The sequence below is a fragment of the Brassica napus genome, chromosome A6 (assembly GCF_020379485.1).
Source record: "Brassica napus cultivar Da-Ae chromosome A6, Da-Ae, whole genome shotgun sequence".
NCBI lineage: Eukaryota > Viridiplantae > Streptophyta > Magnoliopsida > Brassicales > Brassicaceae > Brassica > Brassica napus.
This window is the reverse complement of record NC_063439.1, coordinates 892283-912364: the sequence shown is the minus strand read 5'-3', so window position 1 is coordinate 912364 and position 20082 is coordinate 892283. Positions and strand designations below refer to the sequence as shown.

Below are 20082 nucleotides of genomic sequence, written 5' to 3'. Positions count from 1 at the left end.
ATATTATCATTTATGCAAGACTATCATCGGCTACTTAATTACATATACGGCGACGTTTAGGTCTTTTAATTAGGGAGCTTCCTAATTTTTTTTAATTAGAATTAAAAAAACAAGCTGCAAAAATGAGAAACCAATAAAAAAGGAAGGAAAAAAAGAGAAACCAATGAAAAAATAGAAGAGAAAAATGGGAAAAAGATAAAATGCGAAATAAAAACCTTTCAATCGTCACAGTGCGGAGAAGAAGTTTAGAATCAAAGAAGAAACCGACCTCCCTCTTCCTCTCTCTCTCTCTCTCTCTCTCTCTCTCTCTCTCTCTCTCTCTCTCTCTCTCTCTCTCTTTCTCACCTCCTCTTTGGATCTCTCTCTCTCTCTGTCTCTCTCTCTCCCTGATTTAACATAATCAGGTAATTATCATCTTTAATCATCACGATGATCGGCTTCTGAAGCTTTTTGTTTTCGTAATTCAAATCATTATTTATCTTGGTGGGTTTTTTTAATTTTATTTTATGTTTTGTTGCTCGATAAATTGCATTGTTCTGGGTTTTGTGATTTTAATCTGTTTTGATGATCATCTAAGAAGATTGTTTGATTATCTCTAACCCTTTGTTACATGTTTTGCAGGGAGTTTTCGGTTTCGGATTATTACAAGTCTTCTTGTCTTGTCTTAGCTCTGTTGCAGCCCCCTTTGATATCTCCGAAGCTTTATCCTTTTTATCTTTCAAGGTCTGGTTTTTTTTTCCCCCTCTCTTTAATATTGCATTAAAATGATTGTTCTGATTTTTTGTTAGGCATGGTGTTGGTGGGTTGTTTCATTTTTTTTTTCTTATTATTTTGTGAAAGCTTCAATTTTTTTTTAATTTTTTTTGGAATTTGAAGAATTTATTCTTAGTTTCTGAACTTGGTTTTTATTTTATGCAGCTAAAAGTGTTGTTTTATTTTCATGAGCATGATCTTGGCTTTACTACCCTGAGTTTGAGAATGCACAATGCAATCTTCCCTGAACATGTGCTTTGCATGTTTTAGTTCCCCTTGACATATACAGCTTACAAAGATGTTATATAGCTTAGTTTTTAAGTATCAGCTTCAAAGAAGGTGTAATAATGTTGCATTAATTGGTTCTATTGATATAAAAAGCTGAATTTCTTTCCTAGAAGTGCAATTGATGTAATATAGCTTAGTTTTAAGTATCAACTCCAGAGAAGGAGTAATATGTTGCATTTATTGATACAATGAGGCTTAGTTTCTTACTCAGTTTATACTTTGTTGTGTCTTCATTATGTGAAAGCTCAGTTTCTTAATTTTTTTTAAAAAAAATTGTGTGAAAGCTTCAATTTTTTGTTATGGCATTTGAAGAAATTGTTCTTAGTTTCTGAACTTGGTTTTATTTCTGCAGCTAAAAGTTTTATTTAATTTTCATGAACATGATCTTGGTTTTTACCCTGAGTTTGAGAATGCACAATGCAATCTTCCCTGAACATGTGCTCTGTATGTTTTAATTCCCATATCGGAAGTTGACATATACAGCTTACTAAGTTTTTAAGCATGACCTTCATAGAAGGTGTAACAATATTGCATTTATTGATGCTTAAAAAAAAGACTCAGTTTCTTACTCAATTTATACTTTGTTGTGCTCATTATGGTTGCTGATGTTTCCTTTTTATGTAACTCAAAAAACCTATCAGAGGGCTTATGCAGCAAGCGAAATGGGACAAAGAAATAGATCAGTCGATTTAGAAATGGAGCAGCAGCAGCACCACCAAACTCAGGCCTCTCTCCAACCAGGACCTTGTCTCCTCTTAGGCAGCTTTCCACCACCTGCCATGGTTGCAAACGTTCCTAATTCTCTTCAAGACAACTCGGCAATGTTCTATGGTCTTCCTCAGTACCATCATCATCATCAGCCTCCTCCCACCAACTACTATGCTCCCTATGTGGCATTTCAGGCTCCCCCAAGTCAGTTACCATCTTCTAGCAGTCATGAGATGAATGCTCACTTTATGGATCACACACCAGGGGCTTATAAAAGAAAGAACGCTGAAGGAATACCTGTAAATCCTCATTTAGCAGCACCATTCAATAATGCACCTGAGACAGTAGCTCCATTTGGAGGCGCAAGGAGCAGACCAGGAGCTCTTACAATGAACCCTGTTCTTCCTCCTCCTCCTCCTCATGCTCCAAACGTCTTCATTCAAGGGAACTATGCTGGCCATCATCCATTCCCACCTCCTGGCTCAATATGGTATGATCAACACCTTGGCAGACCTGATGGTTCACCTTCCTTTTGGCCACACTCACCTTACATGCAAGGTACATACCAACCAACCAACCCATGATCTCTTTTAAAAGTTTTTGAACTTTGTAATCTTATACATCTATCTTTGAATGTTGTTTTTAGGTAGTAACATTGTCGCTGGTTCCTTAGAGTCTAGTAGTAGAAACCCTGCACCATTCATTTTTCCTTCTCCATTAAACCCAAGGGACCATTACTATAGTCATCATCATCTCCCTGCACCTCCTCCTGTTCAAGGAGTGAGAGGTCAGAGCGCCACATTATACCCTCCCATGGCTTCTTCACCCTCGTACAGGGTCCCTTTTGGGAACTTTGCTCCTCAGAACACAAGCAATCTCGGTCCAGAGATGGGTCCAGTTCAACCAACAGGGTTTCGGATATACCAGCATCCTCCACCTTTAGCAGCTCTTAGACAACACCGTGGAGGAGTACCTCGGCTTAGAGTGATGCCTGATGATGTATAAACTTCTTGCCTCATTTGTTCTTTCCCCATCTTATTCACTCTCGTTGTTGCTCAAGATTTTGTGTCTTTTGGTTCTCTCAATGTGTGTAGGAAGCTGCTATATTGGAGTTTGGAGACTTCCTTGGTGGTTCTGGAAATAACCATGTTGATCATCATCGAGATATGCGTTTAGACATCGAGGAAATGTCTTATGAGGTGAGTCAATCGTTAGCAATGTTCAAGAATAGGCAACAATTAGGCGTTTTATAGGGACTATCGATTAGGCAGGTGACTAAACCGATTTTTTAAAAGATTAGGTGCAGCCTAGGCCGATTTTTAGAACAATGATCATTAGTCTTTAGTTTTTACTGGTGTTACTGTCAGAGTTATGCATTTAGCCGCATGTCTTTTTATACTCTCTCTTTGAGAAGTGGCTTTAGCATGACTTTGAGAAGCCACAGTGAAGTTTTCTGTGATCACAGTTATGTTTTTGTTGAATCCTGATTTGATAACCCGTTTGTCTGAACAGGAGCTTCTTGCCTTGAGTGAGAGGATTGGGACTGTGAACACTGGTTTGCCAGAGGAAGATGTTAAGAACCATCTAAAAACAAGAACGTGTTCTGTAATCAACGTTACAGAAGGGTCATCATCCTCGTCTCCACAAACAAAAGATAGAGAAACTGAGCCTTGCACCATATGTCAGGTAACAAATATATAGCTAGCCAAAGATCAAAGAAGCTTTTAAAGACTGCTTGCACGTGCTTTGGGTTTTAACAGTTCTCTTGATTTGTTTTTTGTTTACAGGAAAGCTTCAAGAACGAAGAAAAGATTGCTACTTTGGATTGTGGGCACGAGTATCATGCGGAATGCTTGGAGAAATGGTTGATTGTGAAGAACGTTTGCCCAATCTGTAAATCAGAAGCATTGGTCATGGAGAAGAGAAAAGTATAATAGGAAGAAGAAGAATGACTTCTTTTAATCTAATGGGTTTATTATTATAAATATTTATATAAAAAAGGAAACTACATGAAGAGACTGAGTTTGGTTTTATTTTTCAGCTCCATAAGGATTCTGTAAATTTGTACATTCTTTTGTTTGTGCACATATGACAATATGTGAATGGTCAAAAACTTTCTCCTTATTTGGTTTCTTGGCTAAGTGATAGTGAAAATGTACATGCTAATTTGTTTTTCTAGGTTGTTTCATTCTTTTATGTTTTCTTGTTACAAATGTATAGGGTGTTATATTATGTGTTAACCTAAGACCATTTTTAATAATTTTTCTATAAAATAGAAAAATTCTATAAAACATGTGAAGTCTACTATAATTTATGTATCTTAAGTACTAAAGTAGTATTTTTTAATTTTTAATTTTTAATTTTTTTGTCGCCAAATCATACATTATGAAGCTCAAATGGGCATTACAAAAGTGTTTAATCAACCCTAATTCCTCACACTTTGAATAAGTTAAACCCAACTTAATCTAATGAAGAGATAAGATTGAGTTGCTACACATGAAAGCTATTTATTCACCCGAATATATAAATATAGAAGAAAAATAGCAATTTCTATTTTACATGAAGAAATAGAACTGGTGTTGAATAGAGTTTCCTCTATTATACCATAATACCATTTGAAGTTAAAAATACCAATTGCTTAGGCTTTTTATTATCTGTGTTGACCTAAAGCTAAAGTAACTTGCCTTTTAAGTAAAACATGTTTAATGGTTACATATGGCTTTAGCTTTGGTAATGGTTTGAACAAGTTGTGAATTTGTAATAGAAGAGGATGACGAAGTAACGATGACTCCAGATAATCAAGGAGATAAAAAAGCAACAGTAGATTCAAATGGCTACAAAAATATAATTAAACTTGTGTAAACATGTTTTTCTTGGGTGGTACTACTTCTCACGTATCTTATGAAACCTCAAATTTTTTGCAGATGCCAGTATAATGCTACATCAAAATAAATCTTACAATAATACAAAATTACAGTGAAAAATTATTAAAACAAAAAATGTAACGTGTAAAAACTATTCTAAATTGTATATCCTGTTCCAATTGTGTCTGTGTCTTTGCAAAAAGTTGAATAACTCTAAACTATTGCTATATTTCACTAACCTACTACCTATGTTGTTACTACCATTCTCCACCAGCATACAAATGTTGTTCCTATTATTCTCCAGCAGACCATAAACTTTAGTCACATAACTAAACTCTGGTCCGTAGATACGACAAGCACATGCCGCTTTGTAACTCATCAATCTCATCATCTCCAAATATCCTGTACCGTTTCTCATTTCTGCCTCGAGTATCTCAGGGGAGAAATGGCGGTTTAGCCACCACTTAGCTCGAAGTGTCCATGATGATGTCTCAGTGAACATTCTAGGTGTCGAGTTGTATCTAACAGAGTATGTTTGCTGACTCCCTTCTTCTCCAGATCCGTCTAGGCACACCGACATTCTGTCTTCATCAGCATTCTCAAAGAAGAGAATCAAGATCTCAGCAAACTCTTTCCAGATTATAGGCTCGGGAAAAGAAGCTTCTACATGCAATGCTATCATTTCGATCAAAGACTCTCTACTATATCCAACTGCAAGTAAGTTGGAAGAAAAACAAATGGTATTAGAGTCTACTTAGGAGGGATTAAAATGGATGGATCGTTATTGACATTACAATAAGCTTCTTCAGGGTGGTTACACAACTAGGATCAATCTTCAAGATATCTTCGTAGCATTTTGCTAGCAAGTCGTTGTGATGATGAAACTTCTCCATCATAGCTGCCTTAATCCTATAATTGAGCAAAACCACACTTGAGATACTCTCTAACTTCCCAAGGCAGACGCAGGTACTAAGATAACTTTACCTGAAAGGTTTGATGTCATGTACTTTGTTGCACATCTCCTCAACCACTTTCATGGCTTCATCTACAAGACCTCCAATTAAGAGAAGCTACAAGGAAAAAAATAAACATCTAATCAGTGTGAGACAGTCAAGCTAAAAGGAGACAAATGGTTAGTGTTGTACTTGTACAAGTGGATGTAATGCAGCTAAAGATACATAGCGAGGAGACTGCATAGTAAGCCGCATATATTCTACTGCGTCCTTATAATAAGAGTCATTGACTATCTTTCTATGACAATCATGATCTTCTGGCGGTTTCAACGGAAGCAACCATGGATCCATGTCCCCTTAACAAAACAGAGAAGCCATGAGGTCAGGTCAACAGAACTGGTTGTGAGCCATACTCTAAAGTACTACTAACCAAGAATCTTAGTAAGAGCGGGATCAAATGCAACTCCATCTTTCAAAACACGAACCAGGCAGAACCTCGTATTTGAGCCGATTAATGGTCGGAGAACCATCTCTCACTGTCCCTTGCATCAGAACGCTAAGCACACCGCTCTCTTCTCTCCAGTTTCTCTGGCGAAGCAGCTCGCGGAGGATCTTCGGCAAGCGTTTGAGATAGTTACTTCGGGTACTACTTCGCTCGAGGAGAGTTAGAAGGTAAGATGGTTTCGCCACGCAAAGGAGAGTCTGCAGATTATTATAAACGCATAAGTTAGTTGGGCCATTCCAATGGGGTTTATTATCCAATGCAACCTAAATTAGGCCCGATCTAACTAGAGATATACTCTTAAATTACATTAAAAATATCTTTTGTGACAAGATATAACATAAAATATTTAAAATTAACATTTATTAAAAATTAAGACAATAAATGTGCCCCTATGAATAATTTACGTGTTTAGTTTTTAAAACTATTTTTTTAAATTGTAAATATTGAACTATGAATTTAATGTTAAAAGTTTAAATCTACCTATGAGATTTGTACATTTAATTAAGCTCAGGAAAATCACAAAAGTAACCGAATAGTATGAAATTAACCTAATTTTAACCTGACCAAGCTCAACTTAAGAAAAATATTCACTTTGTTTCGTAATGTAAAATGTTATGTCTAAAGACACAAGATTAAGACATTTAGTTTTCTGTAAAAACATTACTAATACATAAATTAAAAATAATTTGACCAATCATGAAAAGAATTGTAAGATGTAATTGGTTGATCATTTTTTGATAAAACTAAAGTTAATATAAAATGATCAAAATATTTTATATTTTGAAACAATAAACTTTTTTAAACACCATATATTATAAATCAGAAAGAATATAAATCCTTAAACCAAAACTATATTTTGGTTCGTAAACATGAAAATCATATCATTTCTATAGTTCCATCGATAATATATAATATATATTCAAAATATAATAAATAAAATAAAAATATGGTTTTCAATATGTATGATTTTTAAATTAATTCCTCTTTCTAATGAATCAATACTATTAAATTAGGATCATGACCCATTGATATATGTTGTGTCCAACTTAATAATATTACTGCATCTAAAATTTGGGTATAAGTTTATAACCGTATTCCTTTTATTTTTCATAAAAATTCTAATAGTGGTGGGACCCAGGTTCTATCACCTACGTATATTAACCGACTTCTGACGGTTTAGATTTATATGATAAGATGCATCTCTTTTTTGTTTTTAAAAACTTTCGATAACAATCTCATAAATTATTTGAAGCATTTGATAGGTCATTATTATACAGGTTTAGATTCATCTCCAATGCAGATACTTAAATCATTTTAAGAATATTTTAATATATTAGGACTGTTTTAATACTAATAATTTTTAAAAATATTATACACAAACATTTTTTTTAACATATAAAAAATGTTACATATTTACAAAAAATAAAGAAATTATAAAGTAACATTATACGTGCGGGTAAAAATCTAGAATAAATAAATATGATTACAAAAAAAAGGTATACATACATATGATTATAAAGAAAATAGAGTATGCCGGGTCAATTTTTAAGTTACTATTATTTTATATAATATTTTTTGATTAAAATTTATGCACAAATATGATTATAAAGAATAACATAAATATGATGACAAAAAAAATATAAAAATTAAATTTCTTTTAAAAAATGAAAACAAAAAGTATACCCGCCCTTCGAAAGGGCGGGTCAGAATCTAGTACACTATTAAATTACTTCTTTTTTTTAAATATGTAGGATTCTTAAAGAATTTTTGTTATTTCACAATAAAAATTTCTTATATATTCTCTTTGTTTTAAAATGTAAGTAGTTTTAGCTAAAGCCACTATATTAAAAAAAAATTGTTACCTTTATAAAAGTAGCATTTCATATATATGTTCAACAAATTATAAAACATAAATAATTTAACTGATTAAACAATACTCTATAAATAAAAATTGTATTTAGATGTTAAAACTACTTATATTGTGAAATATAAAAAATATTAAAGTAACTTGAATTTTATAAAAAAGTTATCTAATTAATTATATTTTATTATTTCCATTTACAATTAAATAAATTAATTTAGATTATATTATATGTATTGATGTAAAACATTATACAATATAAAACAGAGAAAAATATTAGTTTTGTTTATTATATTTTGAGAAGTTTTATCAGATACAAATATACAATGTATGTACGGGAGGTGCTTTTAGTGAGTTTGAATATTTAGTTCTCATTACTTAAAAAAAAGGAATTATTTAGTTCTCATTGGGAGAGAAGATGATAAAGGAACAATGGTTTCTCGTCTGCCATTTGTAGCTATCAGAAACAATATTTTTTTTAACTTTCGTCTTGCCATCACTCTCAGAAATAGATGATCTGTTATACATAATTTTTTTTTTTTAACAAGTATGATTTTGATTTGATATTTTTTATGGTATATACGATGTCGGCAAGTATTGACTAATTTATGATTATGATCTTGGGATCGGTTTAATATTACACGTGTGGCCGCGTAATCAGATCTGGTAATAATGAGTAACGAACGATTTTAAGTTAAACTAGATTCTGACCCGCCCTTCTGAAGGGCGGGTATACTTTTTTTTTAATTTTTTTAAGAAATTTAATTTTGGTATTTATGTTTTTTGTAAAACCGTTAGAAAAAATATTTATGTTTTTTTGTAATCATAATTTAATTTAATATAATTTTTGATAACTATATTAAATATATCAAGTTCCATAATTATACACTTATGTCATATACATTTTAGAAATTATTTTTTAATTTTATTCCAAAAATTTGCAAAATATTATATTTTCTTAATAGTTACCTATCATAATTAGTTAAGAATATTCGTATAAAAAGAACCGATTCGAAATCATCCCGGAAATTAAAGTCTCATAATCTAATAGCATATATACTCAAACAGTTTTTAAAATATTATATCCGAAAACCAATATCAAACCCAACCTACACCGAAAACGGAAAAATGTTTGAAAATTAATTTTTTATATATTTTGTTACAAAAAAATATATGTATATATATATATATATGTATATCTTGATGCAAAAGTCAATGAACCATTGTGGTATAGTGGTAGAAGACACGGCTATTATCAAAGATTATATGGGTTCGCAGCATGATCTGTTTTTTTAGATTTTTATTTCTTTTTTTCTCGCTAATGGCAAATATGTAAATACTTTATCTTCTCCATTTATCAAGGCTTCTATCTTTCTGCAATTTTTTTCCACCGCCGCAAACATAATCGATCTAATTTTTTGATGTTTCCTTTTCATTTATGCATCAAAATTGAAGATTTGTTAATTATCATCCAGTTTTAAACATCTTAACACACAAAAACTTGAATGATTTTGATAAACTTGATTTCACTGCCTAGCACTCAATGTTTTTGAACGATATATGTAAATAGGTTAATCAATAATCCAACTATTGCAGTTGAAGAGAAGCACAATTTCTTGCCAATAGGAAACTTAGACTCATAGTTTACAAATAACTGCATGAATAATTTCTGAGAACATGACTGTTTTTTTTTGCTGAATTTCTGCAACTCTATTAAATCATGAAAAATTGATTGTTAGACTTTTGCAGGAAGAAGCATAACTGGTTTCGTTATAGAACTTTATATAAAGAGAACGTGGTTAGTTTTTAAGTTAAAGTAAATACAGTTATAGAATATTTTTAAGTTAATGTAAATACAGTTATCAATAGATGTAATATTGATATTAAAAATAATTGTTGGACTAAACTAATATCAACTGGACATGTTCCAGCTTTAATAGTATTGATCTGCAATTCCTAAATTATCCCTAATCCTGAAAATAGAAATAAATGATTGTAGACTTTAAGGAAAACCATTAAATGTAGGTAAATAGTTATCCAAGACTTTTGTTTTGTCGGCAAATTCTTTATTAACTTTTTACATTTTGAGATGGACAATTTATAAAATATGCTTTACTACATCAACAAATATATATGTTTTCCTAAATTATTACATAATTTATCCTTTCTCCTAAATCATGTAAATATAGAAGTAAATCAATAGTATTCTATTTGTTTAAAAAAATATCAGTTTATCATTTTCACACACATTAAAAAATAATTAAAATGTATTCATGTTTTTATTATTCATATACATTTAACTAATAATATTTTCGATAAATAAATTATTTATAAATCAATGTTTTTTATAATTAACATCAAGTTTAAAATAAATTAGATTCTATTGAAAATTTTAAATGATATTTTACGTGACAAAAAAAAAAGTGAAAACAGAGAAAATATTATATAAAAAAGTAGTTAACGATAGGGGCTAAAAAGGTAAAAAGACTGCTCTCTTCATCTTCTTTTTCTTTAGCGTCTTCGTCACCTACCCAAGAAAACTGCCCCACACGACCTACACACATATCAGACACAAAACTTATCTTTCTGCAATAATTTTAAAAGCTCCAACTATATATATATGTAAGTGTATCTGTTACATACTCTCTCGTCCACAAAAGAGTTGAGCTTTTGTTGTCTTTCGAATCAATCATGAGACTCAGATCTCTCATCTCTCTCCTCTTCCTCCTCTTCCTCACTTCATCAGCCTACGCTCGACTCGTCGCCGTACGTCCATCTTCCACTGATCTCATCATCTCCGATGGAATCAACGGTGCTTCCGGATCGGTTATCAAGACGTTGGTCTCGGCTGAAGAGAAAGAGGAAGCTTGTGAACAGACCTACGGGTTCATGCCGTGTACTAAGACAGCTCTTGGGAACGTGTTTCTGATCTTGGTTTATGGGTTTCTCATGTTCACGGCGGCGACGTATCTCTCCGCCGGAAGTGAGCTTTTGCTCGAGATCTTGGGACCTGGCATCGTCGGTGGTTTGTTTCTTCCCATGCTCGGAGCACTCCCTGACGCTATGCTTATTATGGGTAGGTGAAAAGGTTGATTCTTTGTCATAAAAAGTGAATCTTTGTTAGGTTCTGTGAATCATATAGTGAGTGGCGATGATGATACTTTGATTCGATAAGTTCTGTTATCGGCCCTACAGGTAGTTTGGGTAGTTCTGTTCGGTAATTTGGAATTTGGGTAGTTCGGTATTGGGATAGGTATTTAATTATTTTTTATTTTTACTGAAATTACCCAAAATTTACGGAATTATACCAAAAAATTTAACGAAAATATATCTGAAACCAAAAATTTGGCTAGTTTGGTTCCAAATTTTGGTTAGTTATGTTTGAAATTTAACTAAATACTTCCTCCGTTTTTAATAGATGTATTGGTGTTTTCACACATATTAAGAAAACAAATTAATCATGTATCATTTTTAAAAAAATTATCAAATTATAATGCTTTTTAATCAATAGTATTTCAAGAAATCCAATTATTTTTATTGAAATTTGCAAATTTTGTATTGAAAACATAAAAAAATCTATCTTTGTGAAACTAACAGAAAACCAAAGTTTTTTGTAAGTTTGACTTGGTTAGTTATGTTTGAACCGAACTCGTAACTGAATTAAACAAAAAAAAATTAGTTTGGTTCGGGTCAAAACCGCAGGCTTAGTTTGAGACATAAAAAGTAAATCTTTCTTTAGTCAATCTTTGTCTTTTCTTTGTTTCAATATAATTTCTTTTTTCCTGTGAAGTATTGATCTTTTACTCTTTTTGTCTTGATGGGTCTTGAATCTTATTTATGTGTTGGTGTTTTGTTTCAGTGTCTGGACTCTCTGGAGACGCGGCAACTGCACAAACCCAAGTCTCTGTGGGAATGGGTTTGCTCGCTGGCTCCACCGTTATGCTCCTCACTGTAATCTGGGGAACTTGCACTGTTGTCGGCAAGTGTGACCTTCGTGACAACATTGCTGTTAACAACCAAGACACTAAAGGCTTCCATCTCAAAGGTAACAAGAAAATGTCTTACGTCTTATGGATTTGATTGGATCATTGATGCTATTGCTAATATTTGTTTCTTGCTTTATTGTCTGTAGATTCTGGTGTAACTGTTGATGTTTGGACCAGCTACGCTGCAAGAATAATGGCTATTTCGGTTATCCCGTTCATCATTGTCCAGCTTCCTCAGATGCTGGACTCAACTTCTGGTAGACACTTGGCTGTGTTGGTTGCTCTAATCCTCTCTGTTGTAATGTTGATCTCTTACTGTGTGTATCAGGTATAAGTAGCCACTAGACTCTGGTGTGGTCTCTTTGTTTTTTACTTTCTCAATCTCGTTTATGAGATTATTATTCTTCCTTACCTAATAGGTCTTCCAACCATGGATCCAAAGGAGACGGCTCGCTTTCGCCAAGCACAAGCATGTTATATCAGGAATCTTAAAGCACTTGAAGCAACATGCTTTGGGAAGGCTTCTTGATGATGAAGGCCAGCCTGATGAACATGTCATCCGAAAGTAAGTAGAGCAAAATTATCTTAAGGACTCTCTACTTGGTGTCACCATGTGCTTACAGTTTTATCATTTTTATTAGGTTGTTTGAGACGATTGATGCAAACAAGGATGGACACTTGTCAGCAGCTGAGCTTAAGGCTCTTATCATTGGGATCAGCTTTGAGGATATAGATTTTGATAAAGATGATGCTGTGGGGAAAGTTTTACAAGATTTCGACAAGACTCTTGATGAGCAAGTTGATCAAGAAGAGTTTGTCCGCGGGATTAAGCATTGGCTTATTCAGGCAATGGGAGCTGCTGGTCCTTCTGGTCCTGACGCCGGTCCCCGGACAATGAAGTTCCTTGACCATTTCCATGTGCAAACAAAGAGAGAGCATGCTTTGTTGGGAGATAATGAGAATGGTGAGAATGATGAGGAGTCTGGTGAAGTTGCAGACCCGAAATGGATAACCATTAAAGCAGCTTTACTGCTACTGTTGGGAGCAGCCATTGCAGCTGCGTTTGCTGATCCTTTGGTGGACACAGTTAACAACTTCTCTGCAGCTACAGGGATCCCATCTTTCTTCATCTCCTTCATCGCTTTGCCTTTAGCAACCAACTCAAGTGAAGCAGTCTCTGCCATCATCTTCGCCTCCAGGAAAAAGATCAGAACAGCCTCCTTAACTTTCTCTGAGCTATGTGGTGGAGTGACAATGAACAACATTCTGTGTCTCTCGGTGTTCTTAGCGATCGTCTACCTTAGAGGATTGACATGGAACTTCTCATCAGAAGTGTTGGTGATTCTCATTGTTTGTTTGGTGATGGGAGGTTTCGCTAGCTTCCGCACAACGTATCCGCTCTGGACATGTTTCATTGCGTACTTGCTTTACCCATTCTCTTTGGGTCTGGTCTATATTCTCGACTACTGGTTTGGCTGGTCATAGGTCAAAGGGTTTGTTTGTTCACATGAGTGAGCTTGTTCGTGCGTGTTCCTTTTCTTTTCCCTCTTTATGTTATGTATGTAAGAGTGTAGAAACTTGAAGTCAAAAGTTCTGAGATTGTTAGTGATGATGTGTTTGAAACACTCTTGTTAAAGCTAATAAATACCTGTCTTGTTTCTTTGGTATGCTTAGAGGCTTAGATTTACTAATTTTCAAGAAAGAAATCAAAAAGAAAGATAGAGATTAAACAACTGAAGGTTTGGCTATTGATGTATACAAAAAAAATCTTGAATTTATCTTCGTTATCTTCTCCAAAATCCAATTACAAAGTTGGTGTATTGTCACATTTACAAACACTCCAAACATTACGGTTCATTTTGTTTTAAAACATAAACTGAATGTGAAGCTCCCGTAGCTCAGTTGGTTAGAGCGTTGGTCTTATGAGCCGAAGGTCGCGGGTTCGAGCCCCGCCGGGAGCAAAGTGAGACTTTATTTTTTTTACAAAAAAAAATAGTTCATGAGACCAAAGTAACTGTGATAATATTGAGCTTAGGGAATCAGTTGGCCTGAGTATTTTTATTTTGTCTCGTACACTATGGGAGTCCTAAATACTTTTCAAAGCCTCTTGATCTTTGTATCCCCCATTATTGAACTAAGATGCTTTCTGTTAATCCTATTTCAAACACAGTGGAAGATTTTGAAAGTTAGTTATATGACCTGATAGTCCTACATAGTTTCTTAGAGTATCCATGAGTATCTTGCATTCATCTTGCTTAGTTTTTTAGAAGAGAACCGAATCATATGCAAAAAGCAAGCTAAAAATAGGTTGATTTTCTGAAATAACACAATGAAGACAAGGCTTTACAAACGATCTTCTAAGACTTTATAGATGAGCTTATATGCAATATTAGTTAACTGATTGTCCTATAGTTGGATTTTCGATGTTTAGATCATAAAGGTGTATGAGTGTGGTTAATTTTAAGGTCTAACTCATCCTGTTCAAAAACATCAAGGGGAAATTTAAGCACAACTAGGCTAATAGTGTTCATAGAAGAATGTATTTAACCCATATGGTCCTGGAATTTATCTTTTATTCCATCTGCTGCATGGCTTTATATAGCTCTTCTTTAGTTGCTTGAATTAAGGATGCATGTGCTACAAAATGTCGTTGACATTACCACTGAAATGTGATGCAAAACATCATTAGAATAAGTTCACAATTACTCGTTGATCATCTTTGGTTGATGACCAGGCTTTTCCATTATCATCCATCATTCCTTTGGCTATAGCTTATCTTTTGTTTTGCACTTACATGGAATACATGGTATTCTATCTCCAGCATAGGGCCATTGTACTGTGCTCTTTGTCATTTAATATTCCTCTTCTAACATGTATTATAATAGATTTAAGAGCATTAGTATAATTGTAATCAAAACATGAAGGAGTTCATATGCCTTAGCAACATGTATTTATTGATCTACATTTGTTGTCTAGTTGTTGATGTGGTTTCAACCCAAAAACACCTGGCACTTGCTGATTTTGTTTGGCCCATAACGATTTAGCGAGAAAGACCTGTAGTATAAGTCTTCTTTTCTTTTACTATATGATATGAAATCATATTTTTTTTTAAGAAAACTGCAGAATCAGTAGAAGGTGACAAGGATGCAAAAATAAGAAGAATCAAGCAGACTTTTGATGTGATGATTATGACAGAAAAAAACATTGTTATATAAGAAAGAAACCTTACATGTTACAGTTTTTTTTATCTCTGTGCTTTGGGAAAGAACCCAAAAAGCCTCAACACATGAATTTTATTGATGCAACCCAATGAAGGGCGATAATATAACCGGAAAATTGGAAAAATAACCCGACTCAAATCGATTTAACTCATTGGTTTGCAAACTTAACACCCTTCTCGATGGAAGACTTGAGTTCTGGCTTCAGTGCTTCCAACCCTTGTTTCTCAAAGTCTGAGAGTGGCCCCAAATCAAGAACCTCCTCCACACCGTTCTTCCCCAACCTCACCTGAATCAATTAATCACCAAAACCATCACATCCATCATCTCGAGTCATGAGACACTGTGTGTTCGATTGATGCTAAGTTTAGAGGATTACCTTTGAGGCAAAGAAAGGAAGCTCAGTGATGGTGGACTGCACGTATGAACATTCCACAACGTCTGGAACTCCGTTGAGTCCTTTCAAGCATGCATCAGCAAATAGTGCTCCAGCATAGCTGTGACAATGATTAAGTTACTAAATTTAAGAACCGAAGAATAATAACGAAAAGGGTAGCACAGTACTTACGCCATTGACAATGTAGCTGAACCTTTTCCTGCTTTAGCCTCCACGACTTCGGTACCTCCATCTTGGGTACGCTTGGTGAGAGCGGTGAGTACATCATTAGACAAGTTGGCCTGAGGAGTGGCCTATATTGTTTACAAACAGATTAACTAACTTTGAGTAAACAGCGCAAGACATTTCAACTACAGTTTGAGCATGAGAGGTAACCTGAGAGAAGAGTGGGAGAATTGTAACCCCAGCATGACCACCAATCACCGGAACATTAACTTCTGCAGACACAACAAGAATATTTGAGAACTCAGACAACATACTTAAGGAAAACTCATGACTAAAAAAAGTGGAAAACGAACCAGCAACAGGGACATTAGCCTTTCCAGCGTAGAAAGTCTTGGCCCTAACAACGTCAAGAGTGGTGACACCAAACAACTTCTTCTCATCGTACATACCAGCCTTCTTGAATATCTCAGCTGCAATTGGAACAGTGGAGTTCACTGGGTTGCTGATCATGTTAACAAGTGCCTGATTCAACGCAAACAAAAGAGTAAAAAGCCACAAAAAGGAGACATCTTTTACACGTAACAAAGCAAGAATAATGCTATTGGCTTACATGAGGGCAGTACTTGGCGATGGCAGAGCAAAGGTTCTTGACAATACCAGCGTTGATGTTGAAAAGATCATCACGAGTCATGCCAGGCTTCCTGGGGACACCAGCAGGGATGATAACGAGGTCAGCTCCTGCAAGAGCTTTCGCCAATTCATCATCTCCCATGTATCCAACCACCTATATATACAAATCTCACATCAATTATCCAATCTCAGAGATTCCAAATCTAGGAATTGATCGTGGTAGTGTTATGTGTATACCTCAGATCTGGTGTTGATGTGACCGACATCAGCGGCGACTCCAGGGGTGTTTGCGATATCGAAGAGGGAGAGGCTTGAGACGAGGGGGTTGAGCTTCATGAGGAGAGCGAGAGGCTGCCCGATTCCACCGGCGGCCCCGAGGATGGCGACTTTGCGCTCGGGGACGGAGGAGGAGAAGCTGCGGTGGAGAAGCGATTGCTTCGCCGATGAAGAGGAACGGACGAGCACGGATCTGAACATTTTGGAGATGGGATCTAGGGTTTACGCTCGAGAAGGAAGCAAGAGCTAAGAGGAGATGCTCTTTTAGTTTTATGTGGTGAAAGCTCACTCGATGATACTAGTTGATGATATATATGACACATACACACTCTCTCTCTCCTTTAATGCCTCCACGACTTTTTTGTTTTGTTTTGTTGTGTTAATCTTTTGTTTAATTTTTGTAAAAAATATTATTAAATGGTTTAAATTTCATTTCAAAGGATATTTAACTAACAGATCCGTCTCATAATACTGCATCATCTTTAATTTTACCAAGAACTAAAATTTATGTCGAAACCTAAAATGTTCTTTTTCAAAAAAGTTTCAATCCATTAAAAAAACTCTAATTAAATTATACCCAAATTGGTTGATTAAACACACTTTCTTTGGCGTGACTGGCGATATTATTAGAAAGTGAATAATGTTTAGTAACGTACAAGGATTTTACATACACATCTCATTATACATGTTACACGTTATATATAAAAGAAGCGATTTCGCCATCGGTCTTCCCATATTTGCCGCAGCTCCTTGGTCGAACCGTTACATCGCCCAATGAAAAAAAAGGAAGAAACGAAAAAAAGAACGGGGAAACAAAAGACCCAAGTGGTCACAGGTTAGTGTGTGCTGTGGACAAATGAATCCTATAACAATGACACACAAGACTATAGTCTCTTTGTGGACAAGAAGTGAGACATCAGATCACAAGTTTTTGTCTTCACAAGAATATTTTAACAAACTTCTCGTAAAATGTGACCACAAAATAAAAGAAAATAATCGTCGAATATCACAAGATACCAGATTAAAACACTCCAAAAAGAGCCACATATCAACACGAGAAAAGACAAATCTCAGAAATAAAACCTCAAAACGTTCTTTAGGTAAAGTAACATATCACGAGGAATCAAATTAGACTTTCTTTTATCATTTGAAGCAGAGTTTCTCTGTCATATATAAGACTTCTATCATGTCTGGTTTGCAAACAGGAAAGGGCAGAGTACAATTCTCAGAATATCAAGCGGCTAAAGCAACACATGTTCAGAACTTTTGAGTTTAACCTATGAATCAATCAATCAGAAGTGATTCATAAAGAAAACCTTCTAGTGCCACTTTATTGATCACAGACAAGTAGAGCCTTGTTGTCAATGTTACAGAACAGTAAAGAAAGAGCAAACAGCAAACTAGATAGCGAGACAAATAACACCAATATTATTGAAAAGTTGACTAATCTGACAAACAAAACCAAATCTGCCAACTATGTCTATGAAAGAAATAAAATACAGGAAGACATCCTAGTCTAATCAAATTCATAGAAAGTAACTAGGCATACAGAGGCCAAGGCACATTCAATTCAAGTGCAGAGAGAGAGAGAGACAGATGACAAAGCAGCAATACATTCATCAATCCAGAGATTTTTTAAAGATGCTGCAATCACGTAATCACCACTAAGCACAAAAAGCATCTTCGCCCTGTCAACAAACCTGAATCAAACATCCAATTCACAATTTAACTTGGTCATTAGCATTAACAAACAAATTAAACTCCAAGAGGAAAATCAACAAGTCCCAAGCAAAGTGTGGAGCAAATGGACACAGTACTGCACAACTAAACAATTGAACTTAGTTTACCCCAAAAAGTAAATACAAGAATCAATATTAACAATATAGTGATGATACACACCTATTCAACAAGTAGCATATATCACTGAATGCAAGCAAATAGCTACAAGTGGACACAATAAAGAAAAGAAAAATCAGAGATTTTCTAGCAAACAAGGTACATGAGAAAACCCATAGAAGAATACGACGCATGCACACAATAACACTAGCAAGATCAAGCAGTTAGAATAACTCAATTTACGGAAGAACCATCTTACCATTCAGTAATGTGGTGGACCGTTGGGGTACATTCCTCCAGGAGGAACTCTCGGAGCTGCGGAGGAACCAACAGGCTGATGCTGTCCAGGATACGCTGAAGCTGATGAATGCCCATAGTGCCCGCTCTCAGGATAACCACCACTACCACCCATCGAACTCGGTGGCATTCTATACGGACCACTTCCAGCACCAGGGCCTGTACCAAGACCATAACCCCCAGATCCTGGACCACCGTATCCACCATAATGACCAGCATATGCACCTCCATACGCACCTGCATATCCACCTGGTCCACCGCCCATAGATGATGGTGTGTGATTCATCTGATGCGGTGGCGGTCCTCCTGAGTACCCATTGTAACCACCCATCCCACCAGGTCCACCAACAGCTGGCCCATAAGGTCCAGGAGGAGGAGCCACACCCATTCCATTACCATGACCATGACCATTCCCAGGCCCAGCAGCAACATCTTTACCCGGACCACCACCTGGTGGCTTCCCCTTCTTACCATCAATAGCCAACTTACACTGCAAATGCTTCCCATCAATCACCTTAGTAGGATCAGCAAGCGCCGACTGAGCACCTTCAGGACTCTTATACACAAACAAAGCAAACCCTCTAGACTTCCCAGTAACCTTATCAAACCCCAAAGGACCTTCCTCAATCTCCCCATACGCCACAAACAGATTCAACAACCTATCCGCAGGCATATCAACCGGCACATTCGCCACATAAATCTTCCTCATCGACACATCCGAACCATTCGCCGCCGCCGCAGTACCACCCCCACCTTGATTCCCAGCCGCCGCGAGCTGCGTCACCGTCACGCGCCCGTCAATCTTCTTCGACGGATCCTTCAACGCGAGAAGCGCCCCGTCGACGTGCCTAAACGTCACGAACCCGTACCCCTTCGACTTCGCCGTCACCTTGTCGAGAATCACGATCGCCTTCTCGAGGTCTCCGTAGGTGGAGAAAAGCGATCGGAGACCTTCCGTCGTGGTCTCCGCCGCGAGGCCGCGGATAAAGAGCTTCCTCTGAGTGATGTCCGCGTCGGCGGTTGATCTGACGAGCTCGAGGACGTCGGGGTGCCGAGCGACGGCGTTTTGTAGGATGTCGAGGAGCTGATCGGTGGAGAATCGCTCGATGAGCTTCCTCGCGTCGTGCGGCGTCAATCGGGTAATGTGCGCGTCGTTGAGGATACCGTTGCCGTTCTCGTCGAGCCTTCGCTTCTTCAACATGTCCATGATCGATTGAAGATTTTTGTGGAGAAGATGAGTTTCGCCTCAAGTCCTTAACCCTAATCGAAGGCGGAGACGAAAAGAAAATCAATCGAAGAATCAAAAAAGTCGGCGAGTGGATTGAGGTAGAAGGTTAGTTATTTA

The 20082-nt window shown here is 36.0% G+C and overlaps 5 protein-coding genes and 1 non-coding gene across 7 annotated transcripts; 3 read left to right on the top strand and 3 right to left on the bottom strand.

The window, feature by feature from the left end:
• The first annotated feature begins 232 nt into the window (after positions 1 to 232).
• Positions 233 to 3873, top strand: LOC106345916 (probable E3 ubiquitin-protein ligase ZFP1). 2 transcript variants are annotated; one of them, XM_013785133.3, is made up of 7 exons: positions 233 to 404; positions 622 to 723; positions 1683 to 2307; positions 2396 to 2748; positions 2844 to 2948; positions 3262 to 3435; positions 3537 to 3873. In XM_013785133.3, the coding sequence occupies exons 3-7, from the start codon at positions 1704 to 1706 to the stop codon at positions 3681 to 3683; spliced, it is 1383 nt and encodes a 460-aa protein (XP_013640587.1). In that variant the 5' UTR covers positions 233 to 404; positions 622 to 723; positions 1683 to 1703; the 3' UTR covers positions 3684 to 3873. The 2 variants fall into 2 exon arrangements, with proteins under 2 accessions (XP_013640587.1, XP_013640588.1); XM_013785134.3 differs by having other exon boundaries at positions 347 to 483.
• Positions 3874 to 4091: 218 nt separating this feature from the next.
• On the bottom strand, positions 4092 to 7802 carry LOC106349616. Its single transcript, XM_048781758.1, has 4 exons — positions 5759 to 7802; positions 5598 to 5683; positions 5388 to 5522; positions 4092 to 5320 (listed from the first exon to the last, which is right to left on the bottom strand). The coding sequence occupies exons 1-4, from the start codon at positions 5915 to 5917 to the stop codon at positions 4765 to 4767; spliced, it is 936 nt and encodes a 311-aa protein (XP_048637715.1). The 5' UTR covers positions 5918 to 7802; the 3' UTR covers positions 4092 to 4764.
• A 2683-nt stretch (positions 7803 to 10485) lies between these two features.
• LOC106345917 (sodium/calcium exchanger NCL-like) lies at positions 10486 to 13578 on the top strand. Its single transcript, XM_013785136.3, has 5 exons — positions 10486 to 11008; positions 11792 to 11977; positions 12065 to 12246; positions 12338 to 12483; positions 12560 to 13578. Exons 1-5 carry the CDS (start codon positions 10624 to 10626, stop codon positions 13401 to 13403), a joined length of 1743 nt encoding a protein of 580 aa, XP_013640590.1. The 5' UTR covers positions 10486 to 10623; the 3' UTR covers positions 13404 to 13578.
• A 227-nt stretch (positions 13579 to 13805) lies between these two features.
• TRNAI-UAU lies at positions 13806 to 13879 on the top strand. The gene has a single exon. It is a non-coding gene; the product is annotated as a tRNA-Ile (tRNA).
• Positions 13880 to 15107: 1228 nt separating this feature from the next.
• On the bottom strand, positions 15108 to 16914 carry LOC106345918 (malate dehydrogenase 1, mitochondrial-like). The gene is made up of 7 exons (XM_013785137.3): positions 16566 to 16914; positions 16309 to 16482; positions 16052 to 16220; positions 15909 to 15970; positions 15705 to 15826; positions 15516 to 15633; positions 15108 to 15425 (listed from the first exon to the last, which is right to left on the bottom strand). The coding sequence occupies exons 1-7, from the start codon at positions 16803 to 16805 to the stop codon at positions 15288 to 15290; spliced, it is 1023 nt and encodes a 340-aa protein (XP_013640591.1). The 5' UTR covers positions 16806 to 16914; the 3' UTR covers positions 15108 to 15287.
• A 992-nt stretch (positions 16915 to 17906) lies between these two features.
• On the bottom strand, positions 17907 to 20066 carry LOC106345919 (UBP1-associated protein 2C-like). Its single transcript, XM_013785138.3, has 2 exons — positions 18700 to 20066; positions 17907 to 18304 (listed from the first exon to the last, which is right to left on the bottom strand). The coding sequence occupies exon 1, from the start codon at positions 19942 to 19944 to the stop codon at positions 18703 to 18705; it is 1242 nt and encodes a 413-aa protein (XP_013640592.2). The 5' UTR covers positions 19945 to 20066; the 3' UTR covers positions 17907 to 18304; positions 18700 to 18702.
• Between the last annotated feature and the right edge of the window lie 16 nt (positions 20067 to 20082).